Source organism: Mus pahari, chromosome 23, assembly GCF_900095145.1.
Source record: "Mus pahari chromosome 23, PAHARI_EIJ_v1.1, whole genome shotgun sequence".
Lineage (NCBI taxonomy): Eukaryota > Metazoa > Chordata > Mammalia > Rodentia > Muridae > Mus > Mus pahari.
Window position 1 is genome coordinate 25,601,052 of NC_034612.1, and position 13,208 is coordinate 25,614,259.

The window sequence follows — 13,208 nt, forward strand, 5'->3', positions numbered from 1 at the left end:
AGAAGGAGTCAGATCTCGTTACGGATGGTTGTGAGCCACCATGTGGTTGCTGGGATTTGAACTCAGGACCTTCAGAAGAGCAGTCGGGTGCTCTTACCCGCTGAGCCATCTCACTAGCCCTCTGTTTTGTTTTTTGAGACAAGTTCTCACTGTGTAGCACTGTCTGTTTTAGAACTCACTCTGCAGACAAGGCTGGCCTCAAACCCATAGAGATCCGCCTGCCTCTGGCTCCAGAGTGCTTGGGATTAAAGGCTACCCTGCCTGGCTGTGACACTGTCTCTTAATGGGACTTGGAGCTGGCAGACTAGGCCTAGTCCGGCTGTCCAGTGAGTGAACTGCAGACATCCTCCTGCCTCTGCCTTCCCAGCACTGGCATTAGCAATGCACGCCATGACAAAGAGCTTTTTCTATGTGACCAGGAATGGAGCTGACATGCTCCTGTTTACCATCCGGGCCTGCACAACCGACCCATCTCTCAGTCCCACTATTTATTTTATTTAAAAAAAAAAAAAAATCAACCATGTGTTTCTAGATTTTAAAAACTTTTTTTGGGGGAGGCGTGGTGTCACAGGCCTTTGATCCGAGCACGTGGGAGACAGAGGCTAGAGGAGCTCTTCAAGGCCAGCCTGGGCTACACAGTGAGCTCCAGGCTAGTTCTAGGGCTATGAGATACCCTGTCTTAAAAACCAAAACAGACTGGCCCAACGCCAACACCACCAAACACTTTGGAACAACTCGGGGTTGGACCATGGGGCACACGCGCCCAGCAAATGCTCTACCAGTGATCTAGCCCAGCACACTTTATACTGTTGTTATTACACAGGGAACTGGGTAGCCCAAGGTGGCCTCTACCTTGCTATCATCCTTCTGCCTCAGCCCCCAAGTGCTGGGATTACAGGTGGGTACCACTGTGCCAGGCTATGAGAAGGATACTTTTTTATCTCTAAGCAACTGCCTGGGCTGGATCAATGGAGTGGGAAAGGGGATGTGGCAGCCTTGAAGCAGTCACTTACACCATGATGGTAGCTCCCCAACCAACAGCTTTGGAGGCAGATATAAGCCCTTCTGTCCACCGAGAGTTCTTGGCATAAAATTCCTTAGGGGACGCAGTACCCTATAGAAGTAAAAATATAACACTTTGGTTAGATTTGATTTGATTTGATTTTTAAGACAAGATATCTCTGTGTAGCCCTGGCTGTCCTGGAACATACTCTGTAGACCAGACTGGCCTTAAATTCAGAGATGCACCTGCCTCTGCCTCCCAATAGCTGGGATTAAAGATGTGAGCCACCATTGCACTGTCTTAATTGAATTTTTAAACAGATTTCTCATGAGTGTTTTGTCTGCATGTACATGTGCCACGTGTGTACACAGTTAGGAGGAGGGAGTGGATCTGGAGTTCCAAATGACTGGGAGCAGCCACTCCGGTGCTAGGATTAAACCCTGGCCCTCTGCGACAGAACAGTGCTCTCTTAACCAACGGACCATCTCTCCAGCCTGCAGTGTTTGTTTGGAGAGAGGGTTTATTACATAGCTTAAACTATCCTTGGTCTCCGTGCCTCAGCCTCCCCAAGTGCTAGCATTATAAGCATGTAGCAGCATATCCAGACTTTTTTTTTTTTTTTTTTTTTAAATTACACTTATTGAGGGGTTCCTGCAGACGTCAGACAGGGAAGTGGGGCACTTGAAGAGATGAGAATGAAAACCCAGTGCAGCTTGGCTTCATCAGCCTGGATCAGCCTGCAGGGAGTCCAAGCCAGGTGCTTCACTCAGCATCCTGAGAACAGTACAATCCGGGAAAGGGTTTCCAGGCAACAACCATGCCCGTCAGTCCGATCCCAATTCCGGGGGCATAAAAAAGCTTAAGGTGTGACTACATGGAAACTCTTTTACAAAGGACATGTGACCCTGAGGGCAGGTTCTACAGCCAAGAGGCCTAGAATCTAGTTAGTGTGGTCTCTGACAGCGTAGAGGTCAGCGGGCCATAAAGTCCATGTGACATCTCCCCTCAGGAAGGGTAATGGTCTAGGGTGGGAAAAGTTATCCAGGGATAACCACTCTGGAGAACTTGGGCGAGGTCTGCCTCTAGATAGCAGGAAACGCGGGAGGTAGGAGGAATCCAGTATTGATTTTTAGCTTCTCCACTGAGGAGACAGCTCTCAATGCTTAACAGTTCTGGTTCTCTATATGCTTCTCTGTGAGCACAAGGATCCCCGTGCCCCCCAAATTTATATATTTTGTAAGTGTATAGGCGCTGGTGGGTGTGCCCAGGTCATGGCGCACGGATGAAGGTCAGAGGATGACATGGGAGGAACTGGCTCTTTCTCTCTACCATGTATGACCTGGAGACTGAACTCAGCTTGTCAGCCCTAGCCGCAGGCGCCTTCCCCTGCTGAGCCATCTCGCTGGCCCAATACCCAGCCATTAACAGCTAATTTTATAGAATGCCTACCAAGGGCCAAGTGCCAAGTGCCTTTCTTCTTGCCCCAATTGTAAGAAACAAAGATGCAAATAGGCAAAAGGCTATGGGGGTAATGAATTAAAGTAAGTCCTTGGCTTTAAAAAAAAAAAAGATTCATTTTTTGGGAGAGGGGATGGGGGTGGGGGAGGCGGGGAGGGGTGGGGCAACAGCTAGAATGTAAATAATAAAATAATTTAAAAATTTGCGTATGTTTTTGTAAGAAAGCGCAGGTACCTGGTGAGACAGCTCAGCTATGGTAGTTGTGAACTACCTGCTGTTTCTGCTGGAGGGGGTGAGGTGGGGGGGAGAGTGGGAGGGGTGGGGAGGAGTGGAGGGGGGAGAACTAAACTCAGAGTCCCTTAGAAGACCAGTGCTCTCGACCCCTGAGCCACTTTTACAGCCCATAAAGTTCTTGTTTTGAGACAGGGTCTGTATGTATAGACCAGGCTGGCCTTGAACTCACAGAGATCTGCTTGCCTCTGCCTCCCAATGCTGGGGATAAACCACGTATGGTTTTATGCAGAGTCTGGGATGCAATTCATGGTTTCATAGATGCTAGGCAGGGACTCTACCAACTGAGCTACATCCCCAACTCATGAAGGGAGGTTTGAGAGAAGGACCAGCCCGTACCCCTGGCTGAGGTCAAACTTGAGATCCTCCTGCCTTGGTGTTACAAGCACTTGGATTAAAGGGTTAAGTATCTGCAGGTGGGGTGACAGTACCAGGTTTATTCCTGCAATCTGCCCAGTTTCCCAAAGTCCTCAGTTGTTCCCGGAAGACCTACCTAGTCTCGCCACGTCAGAAGGGTTTCCAGCAGTTCTGTGGCCTCTGACAGCTGGGCTAGTACTAGCCAGGGACCCTCAACTCCCCACAGTGTCTGTGGATTTCCTTAATGTCAGATCCACCCATGATGGAGGACAGTTGGGGCCCAGCCAAGCAGATGCCAGCACACGTGGAGGGAGAAAGGGCTGACGTCACAGCCACACTCACCCTGCCGCTCTCCACTATCTCCTTCTGGAGGTCCTTGGAGGCCACAACGAGCACCTTGATGGCCTGCATCAGGTTGGTACAGGAACCCAGGATCCTAGTGAGGAGAAACGGTGGGTGACGCAGACACCAAGAAGAAAGAGGTCGACTGGCTTTCTCATTCCTAAACCAGGAAGACCTTGAGTGGGAGGGAGGGGCAGGGACGGTATTGGGATCGCTGGAAGATGCTAATACCCTCCCTGGAGGAGGCTGGTGAGTGACGCGTCCCTGAGTCCCTGCGGGCCTTGCTTTCAAGCACCTTGCTTACCCCCTGCGACCCCAAGGCTCACACTGACCTCTCATTCACCTCCAGCTTGACTCCCGTGTCTCCTGCTCGGGACTTACTGAGAATTTCCTGTTAAAAAGAAGCATGGCTGGTTTCCTTTCTTTTCTCTGGGTGTATGACTGGGACTTGAGCTTCTTAATGTGCTAAGGCGTGTGCTCTGATAAGCCATGACCTCAGCCCCTCGATCACTGAGCTACATCCCCATCCCAACAAGCATGGTCCCCGAATGTACCGTGAACCTATCAACCACTACTGCCTGCCTTGGTACGTACAATCTGGATCCAACAAGCTGTGGTGGCATAGAAAGCAGAATCTAGGTATTTTCACCTGTAGCCTTGTGAATAACTCCACACCTTTCATCTATCGGGATGGTAGACAGTTGGAGCCGACTGTTCTAGCCAGTGAGTGTCTGCATCTTGGTACATGAAACACACACCAGACAGAGACCGTTGGTACCAAGTTCATGAGGCAGGTGCTCAGTATCAAGTGAGCCTTCCATCAAGGGAGCCATAGGAGACTTTTCCAATGGGTTTCATTCAGCTTCTACTCTTTAAGACCTATTAGGCATCCCCTAGCAGTTATTATGACAGTGATGGATAGCTCTAACTGTCAACTCAACAACCAGGAGTCACTCAGCAAGTGAGTCTCATTGAGAGACTGTCTATACTGGGTTGGATAGCGGGCACATCTAGGGGAGGAATGTGGGAAGACCCAGCCCACTGTGGGCAGCAACATTCCCTATGCAATGAGTCCTGATCTGTGTGAACTGTGTAAGAGTAGAGAAATGAAGCTGAGCACAAACAAGCAAGCAAGAGAGTGTGTATGCCCTGCTGCTCTCTGTTCTCAACCGTAGATGGGATGTGAAAGCTGCTTCAAGCTCTGGCCACAGTGACTTCCGTGAGGTATCCTGAACCTATAATAAGCAAAAATAAGCCCTTCTCTCCTAAGTTTTTGTCAAGAAGGTTTTATCAGAGCAACAGAAATGAAACTGAACCAGTGGCTGTCCCAACCAGGTGAATGTAACTCACATTCATGTAATTATTATCAGTTGGCCTGGAAATTGAATACCAGGTAGCCTGACACCAAAACACTCTACTTCGGATGAAAATTGCTCATCTTTCTTAGTAAGGACCTTGGCTTTTTTCCCCTCTTTGATGGAATGATCTTGGGTTTTGATTTTGTGTTCTTTTCCTCTTCCTTTTTTTTTAGTGTTGTTTTTCGAGACAGGGTTTCTCTGTGTAGCCCTGGTTATCCTGGAACTCACTCTGTAGACCAGGCTGTCCTGGAACTCAGAAATCCACCTGCCTTTGCCTCTCAAGTGCTAGATTAAAAGTATGCGTCACCACAACTGGTTTCTCTGTGTAGCCCTGGCTGGCTTCAAATTTACTATACAGCTGAGGATAACCTTGAATTCCGTTACCTCCTGCCTTCGACTCCCAAGGGTTGAGATCACACACGTGCACCATCACACCGGACAGGTCAGCACTGCCCTAGGGAAGCCACAGGAGTGTCACTGTGGAAAAGCCTACAGAATTCTCTTACCTCTATCCGGGTGGTGGCAGCTTCGATGGCAGCTGAAGTGGCTGCCATCTCCTTGTCCACCAGGTCACCCAGCTCTTCCTGCTTGATGTCCAGGCCCCTGGGCAGCAGCTCCTGTGAACAGTAGCACAGAGGTTAAAGGTCACTTGGTCCTTCTCTTTGCTTTTTCTAGGCCCCATCATCGGAACATTCCGTAGAGCATCAGAAGCAGGGCCTGTCACAGAAGCCACCTGGCACTTTCCATGATGTGAAAGTTCCAACCGCATGTTTATCCCTTCTCGGCACCTTCTCAGAACCATGATGAGAAGGAACTAAAGTGAAGCCATTTTGAATAAAAACTTCCATTTTTTTTAATAGGGGTCAAACTCTTCCTGAATTGCATGTTGAGGGTTGGTCTTTTGCTACGAGAAATCCTGGTTTCTCACAGAGATCTCACTTAGACCCAGGTGATGCTACGGACCTTGACCCCTAAGTTAGTCTGATTGGTGAATAAAGATGCCGACAGCCAATACTGGGCTGAAGAGATGGAGGTAGGATTTTGGGTTCCTGGGCTTGGGGTTGGAGGAGACCCACAAGGAGGAAGAAAAAAGTGAAGAGAGGAGAAAGAGCCATGGGGTAAGAATCTAAAAATAATGGCCATGTGGGTTGGCTAATTGGAGTTAAAAGCAGCCCAGATGAAAAGTAGCAAATTATATAATGGGATTACTGGTTGGGAATTAGACATAATAGCATGGAGGATAGATATCTCTTGAGGTAATTAGGCTTATTATAATTATAAAGGTTGTGTGTCTTTTAGCCAGGAACTAAATGGTCAAAGACGGGGTAGAAACCCTGGACTGGGATTAAATATTTTCTACAACAATTGCACAGAAACCTCAGGGTCTCAAGGAGGGGCGAGAGAGAGGCTGAACCACCCATGTGGCCGCGGGGAAGCCTCTGTAGTGAGGTGGCTGTGAGCTCACCCACACTCCTGCCTGTGACCCCTCACCCTGCTCTACAATAAACTCATTGGTTCTCCTGTATGAACTTCAGTGGGACAGAACTCTAGTTAGTCACTGGGTCCTTAGAGGGAGGGGGCAAACATTGTTTCTAACTCCCTAGGGTGGGAATTCTCACAAGCTGGTGTGCATGTCTATTTTGGGTGTTATCTGCCAAGCCAGCACACACTTAGAGATGGGTAACTATTTATTCCACTTTCGGGCAATGATGTAGCACAGTGCCTTCGCCAGGCCAGCGAATCAAACACGGCTGGAAAGTCCTCCTGAGGTGGGCCTTGCCTCAAGTGTCGGCACAGGCCTGCAATCTTGGCATAGGGGAGGCTGAGGAGGCGGTTTTGTGAGACCCTGTCTCAAAACACGACAAGGATGTCACCCGCTCTCAGGCCTAACTCTTTCTAGAATCAAGTTGGAGACACAGAAAGGACTGCGGGAGCACAGCGGACTCCCTGGCAATGCAGTAGCACTCGTACTTGAAATTCAAGAATCACTTCCTGGGAGCTGCGGTAAGCAGCGGGCTCAGCGGTAAGAGGGCTTGCCACACAGCCATCAGCTCTGAAGTTCGGATCCCAGCACCGACGTAAAGAGCCTCCCCTAGCATCAGGCACAGGGCCTGAGTGGGGCAGAGACAGTGGGTCTGTTGGGGTGGCTGGTTTTCAGTTTAGCAGGAAAACTTGAGAGTCCGTGGAGAGACTCAGCACCAAAAGAGAGTGTGACAAAGGGCATTGGATGTCCTCATCTGGCGTGCACGTGCACACTGACACACATGTGCACACACGCACTCACTTTCTGGGTAGACATGATGAAGGACGCTTGTACGTGGGAAGTGGATGCAGGAGGACCGGCCATCCAAGGCTATCCTTGGCTACATGGCAAGTTGGAGGCTAGCCTGGTCTATAAGAGACCATCTCAAAAAAAACAAAAATTAAACAAAAAAACCCCCCAGAAACCCCAAGAGGGCAGGGGATGTGGCTCAGTAGAGTGCTTGTCTAACATGCATGAACCTGGGTTCCATCTCCACACAGAGCAGGTAGAGTGGCCTAGGCCTGAAACCCTAGCACCCAGAATATGGCGGGAAGAAGAGAGAAGTTCAGGGTCATCCTTAAGCTTCAAAGAGAATTCGAGGCCACCCTGGGCTACACGAGACCCTGTCAGACAACCACAGGACAGAAAGCAAATCCCGTCACTGACACTACCTCGCCAATGGTCTTGATCCTGCTGAGGCAGTTCCTAAGGACTGTGACGTCAGCTCTCTCCACGGCTCCCTCGTCCTCCAGGGAGGACAGATAGGCCAGGGTTTCTCTGCCGTACTGCCTGCAGGCCTCCGTCAGAGCTGGAAACAGGGGAGAGAGATACTTAAATGTTGCCTGGGTTCCTTGCTCTCCAGGGCATCCCCTCTACCCTGGTACTCACAGTCGGCCGGCTCCGGTGGGGCCCGGAGGCTGGTGGCACTCCCCTGGATGATAGTGTCACCGGTCAAGTGGGTGAGCAGGGTGATCGAGTGCAGAAGCTCACTCATGTCTGCAGGGCACAGGAAGTAAAATGTCAGGACTAGTGGCGGGTGCCACTTTTTTTTTCTGTATATTCTTTTTAGTTTTATTTTACTTAATATATATGTCTGTGAGGGAATATCTGAATGCAGATACCCCCGGAGGCCAGCAGAGGGCGTCAAATCCATTTAGCTGAAGTTTCAGGCAGCTGTAAACAGCCTGGGGTGAGAGATGGGTCCTGGAACTTGAACCCAGGTCCTCGTTACTATTGAGGGCTTTTAACCACTAGGCCATATCTCCAGCTCCCTAGTGTACATATTTGAACCTGCCCTGGTTGCCCCTGGTGACAGCGGCCACGTCCTCCGTTCCTCTTACCTTCTGGGCAGGCCAGATACTGGCTGCGGTTCTTTTCCAGTTGCTCGAGGCAGCTGGAAACAGAGTTGACTTTGGAGAGAAGGTGATCTGAGGAAGACAGGGTCCCGTCAGAACAAGGGGGCTCACAATTTGTTCTCCATAAGCAGCTGGGTGGGCTGGCTGACCTCCTGAGAGTCCCTGCCCCACACGCTTTTCCTTGAGACAGGACGTAGGGAGAGAGAGATGGAGGGAAAGCCAGAGGGGCTGCTGGCTTGCTGGTTCTGATAGGATGCACACTATTTGTGTTTCTTTCTTTCTTTCGACACAGGGACTCATATAACCCAGGCTGGCTTTGAACTCACTATGTGGCCAAAGTTGGTGCTGAACTTCTGATTTTCTTGCCCCTCTCTCTGAAGTGGTAGGGTAACAGGCATGTACCATTATACCCAGTGTATATGGTACTAGGACTAGAACCCAGGACTTTGTACACACTACCTAACACTCTTATCAACCGAGCCATGACCCTGTTTCTCACTTCACTATCGTCTCAGGGTACCTGCTCATTTTAGGGGCATGGCACACTGTAAGGTTTGACTCAAGTGTCTCTTACAAGGTCATGATATTACTATTGTTGTCGTTGTTATTATTGAGACAGGGTCTCACTATACAGCTCAATCTGTCCTGGAACTCACAAAATCTGGTAGGCTATAGCCATGTGGGAGGCGGAGCCTACGGAGAGGAAACTGGTCACAGGGGGAAGATCTTGGGAGTCAGTTCTCCCTGCCTACTTCCTGTCTTGCTCTTCACTCTCTCCACTCCAGATACCACCACGTAGCGCTGTTCTTCCCTGCTTTCGTCTTAGCTGAGGACTGGAACCTTCTGTAACTGGGAGCCACAGTGCCCCTTAAGTCACAATTACTTGGGCAGTATACCACAGAACTTACAGTGTCACCGACCTAGAGAGTGGGCTTACCCCACGGCTCCGACATGTAGCTGGGCTGAGGGGATTCAACACCAACTGCAAGTACAGGGCCCAGCAGGTGGGCAGCCGGAAGGAAGACCTACCTGTGGATCCTGCACAGCTGATGAGGGCGGGCTCCTCAAGCTGGCTCAGCGCCTCCTGTATTTCACGCTCTGCAGCTTTCCTGATCCCCGCCAAGAGGAGTTTCCTCTGATCCTTAACCTGCTGGCACATGGATTCCTAGAAAAAAACCCAAGCAGGTGAGAGTCGGCCAGGCACACGGCAGTGAACCCTAAGCAGTATATACCTGGGACCACATGGGCTCCTGGCCTCTCACTGTGGCACGAAGGAGATCCATCCGTGGTCAGTTCCATGCAGAAAACAATACCTGACCTTGGTCCACTGGCCCACTTCCACGACCAGGGTGGACATCTAAACTGTGTCCTCTTGATTAAGATAAGCCTAGATTGGGGCTGGAGAGATGACTCAGAGGTTAAGAGCACTGACTGCTCTTCCAAAGGTCCTGAGTTCAATTCCCAGCAACCACATGGTGGCTCACAACCATCTGTAATGAGATCCGACACCCTCTTCTGGTGTGTCTTAAGACAACAACAGTGTACTCATATACATAAAATAAATAAATAATCTTTGAAAAAAAAAGGGATTTCTGTGTGACATGCAAACTAATAATTAAAAAAAGATAAGCCTAGATTAATAAAGCACACCTGTGTCTGTGCCTGCGAGAGCGTTTCTAGAAATAATTGGAACCCAGCATGGGTCCTTTGACAGAGCCGAGCACTGAGCCATCTCTCCAGGCCCTAGTTTATTTTATTATCTTATTAGGCAGGGACTCATGTATCTCAGGCGGGCTGAGGGTAACTGGAACTCCTGATTCTCCTTGTCTGTTTCCTGTCTTGGGGCGTCACAGGTGTGTGGGGTCAGACTCAGTTGACTGACGTGGTCTGGGGCTGTACTCAGGGCCTCGTGCATGCTGAACAAGCGCTCTGCCCACGGAGGTCCGCCCCCCAGCTCTGCCCACGGAGGTACACCCCCAGCTCTGCCCACGGAGGTACACCCCCAGCTCTGCCCACGGAGGTCTGCCCCCCAGCTCTGCCCACGGAGGTACATCCCCAGCCCACAGACTTTTCTTCCTATACAAAACAGAGGCACTTGGCTTTAGAAACTGTGCCCACAGGAGACCTTGGCAACCAGGCCTAATGGCTTTGAACCCTTCACATCTCTGGCCTCCATAGTGTCCCCAGTGGCTACGCGTCACTTGCCTGGGCCCCGGCCAGCTTGATCTGGGTGCTTTCCAGCTGGTCTCGGAGGAATGATAACTCTTCCTCTCTCTGAGCCGCGACAGTCACTAAGCTGCCCTGCTCCTTCTCCAACGCGGCGATCTGTGTCAGCCATTTCGCTTCTGACTGCAGAGGTCACCCATGTAGGAACAGGGAGAAACTGAGGAAATTCAACAGTCCCCTCCCTGGGACTCCAGACCCACTTCCTGGCTCCTGGCGGGAGGTAGTTCTACATCCTTATTGCTTCCAGGAATATGTGTGGATTGCAGCGGGGGGGGGGGGGGGAGAGGGCTCAGGGCAGGGACTGAGGCCCCAGAGGGAGCCGGGTAGGGAGGGCTCACCTGGGCAGAGGTTTCCAGGCTACTGTGGAGGACCTGCAGCTCTTGTCTGCTGGAGGCCAGCTCATGCTTTAGGTTTTCTAGAACATCCTGTTGCTCTTGAGTCTGAAGCAGAGGCAAAACAGAAGCAGTGTGAGCTGGGGACTCACGAGAAGGGATGCACATGGGGACGCATTTCTCACGCTATTGACATCCCACGCTATTGACGGAGACCGTACCTCCACTAGGTCTGAGTTCTAAGTGAGTGCGTAACAGGAGGCTGGAGGAAGTCAGTAACCCAGGCCTCACCAACACCTTTGCCTTTCTTTCCCAATAGTAATTTTTGAAGATTAGTTTACTAGCTGTTATTAAGAATTCAGGACTAGCCGGGCGTGGCGGCGCACATCTTTAATCCCAGCACTCAGGAGGCAGAGGCAGGTGGATTTCTGAGTTCGAGGCCAGCCTGGTCTACAGAGTGAGTTCCAGGACAGCCAGGGCTACACAGAGAAACCCTGTCTCGAAAAACCAAAAAAAAATAAAAAATAAAAAAAAAAAATAAAAGAATTCAGCACTAACATATACTAATTCCTACCAATAACTGATTACCAATACAGAAATGATTAATAAAGTTTATCAATATGATATTAATTAGGATTAGTAATTTTAATCTATCAATAGTGTAACACCAATTATATAATTATATTATATTATGATTAATAACATAATATTAAATCACAATTGATATTAATGTCAACAATATTAATTACTAGTAACAATAAAACAATAATTGATTTTATATATACTGTTGCAGTTGTTGAGATAGGGTTTCTCTGGGTAGCCCTTGCTGTCCTAACACTCTGAAGACTAGGTTGGCCTCAATTCAGAGATCTGCCTGCCTCTGCCTGGGGTTAAAGGTGTGCGCCACTACTGCCTGGCCCTCCATTCCTTTGCCTGGCCCCCTGTCCTTCCTTGAGACAGGGTTTCAAGGAGCCCAGGCTGGCCTGAACGTCTGTTTCTCTTGCCTCTACCTCCTACGTGGTGAGATCACAGACTTGCACTACTATGCCTGGTTCATGTGGAAACAGAGATGGAGCCCAGGGCTTTTTCGGGGAGCCTGCTCGATAAGAACTCTACCAACGGAGCGGCATGCCCAGTCCCCAGCATCTGCTCTTCCGCGTAGCCCCCAAGCTCCCCTGAAAACTACCCACGGAGCATGTGAAAGCCCTCTGGGCCAAGTTGGCTTCCAAGCATGTTTGCAGGGGTTCGGAGATGACTGAAGCTCAAGGGGCTTGGGGCTGAGCAGGAGGATCTGATCCCCCAGACCCACACGGCACCAGAAAAGAACCTAAACCTAAAGCCACTTCAACATGCATGATCTTGCAGGCACACACGCACCCCACCCTTCTACATCCCCACGTGTCTCTCTGGCTTACCTTCCGTTGGGCCTGGTCACTGACACGTGCAAAGGAATCTGCTAGCTCTTTTTTCTCTCTTTCCAAATCCACCTGGGCTTGCCGGGCCACGGACACCTGTTTGGTCACCTCTGCGTTCTGAAAACGGAGTAGAGAGTCTTTAGCTGACATGACTCGGGCTCAAAGCCCATCGTCCTTCTAGCAGCAATGATCTATCATCATCATCAGACTGTGAGTAGCAAGGAGGTAGACAGGAGAAGGTTTTTCCTACCCAGAACGAAGCCAGAACTAGCCATGACATTCAGAGAGATGTTTGACTTACAGGTGGTAACAAAAATACAGAGTGGGTCAGGGTAGGGTTGCCTGGTGTAGTGTTTTTCCAGGCTGGTTTGGAATTCACTATGTAGCCCAAGCTAACCTCAGACTCACAGCAATCCCTCTGCCTCTGCTTGCTATGTTTGAGAATTTCAGGTGAGAGGATAGTACGCCTAATTGTTTACTTTTTGAGATAGGATCTGACTATTTAGCCCTTGCCTTGGCCTCCAGTGTTGGGTTTAAAGTCGTGTGGCCCTACTCATGGCTATTTATTTTTTCTTGAGATAGGATCTTGCCTCCACCTTCTGATAGGATTATAGGCATGTATATGCCTATACATGCTCAGCTCAAAGGAAGGGTAATCCTAAGTGTGGCTGGCACACAAGACAGAACTCAAGAAGTCTGAAAAAGCTGGGGTTAGGGCTTGGGAGATGGCTCAGCGGTTAAGAGCACTGATGGCTCTTCTAGAGGTCCTGAGTTCAATTCTCAGCAACCACATGGTGGCTCGCAACCATCTGTAATGGGATCTGATGCCCTCTTCTGGTGTGTCTGAAGACAGCTATAGTGTACTCACATACATAAAATAAATAAATCTTTTTTAAAAATAGAAAGAAAGAAAGAAAGAAAGAAAGAAAGAAGGAAGGAAGGAAGGAAGGAAGGAAGAAGAAGAAGAAGAAGAAGAAGAAGAAGAAGAAGAAGAAGAAGAAGAAGAAGAAGAAGAAGAAAAAGAGAGAAAGAGAAAACAACAGAATAA

At 49.6% G+C, this 13,208-nt stretch overlaps 1 protein-coding gene across 1 annotated transcript in view; it reads right to left on the bottom strand.

The window, feature by feature from the left end:
* Hip1 (huntingtin interacting protein 1) overlaps positions 1 to 13,208 on the bottom strand; it is a 134,905-nt gene that overhangs the window by 11,306 nt on the left and 110,391 nt on the right. The window contains exons 15-25 of the mRNA XM_029533875.1: positions 12,161 to 12,277; positions 10,752 to 10,853; positions 10,393 to 10,536; positions 9,217 to 9,352; positions 8,173 to 8,259; positions 7,721 to 7,828; positions 7,504 to 7,640; positions 5,316 to 5,426; positions 3,784 to 3,842; positions 3,452 to 3,545; positions 1,014 to 1,114 (exon numbers count right to left, since the gene is read on the bottom strand). Of these exons, the coding sequence (XP_029389735.1) occupies positions 1,014 to 1,114; positions 3,452 to 3,545; positions 3,784 to 3,842; positions 5,316 to 5,426; positions 7,504 to 7,640; positions 7,721 to 7,828; positions 8,173 to 8,259; positions 9,217 to 9,352; positions 10,393 to 10,536; positions 10,752 to 10,853; positions 12,161 to 12,277 (1,196 nt within the window). The remainder of the gene's footprint in view (positions 1 to 1,013; positions 1,115 to 3,451; positions 3,546 to 3,783; positions 3,843 to 5,315; positions 5,427 to 7,503; positions 7,641 to 7,720; positions 7,829 to 8,172; positions 8,260 to 9,216; positions 9,353 to 10,392; positions 10,537 to 10,751; positions 10,854 to 12,160; positions 12,278 to 13,208) is intronic.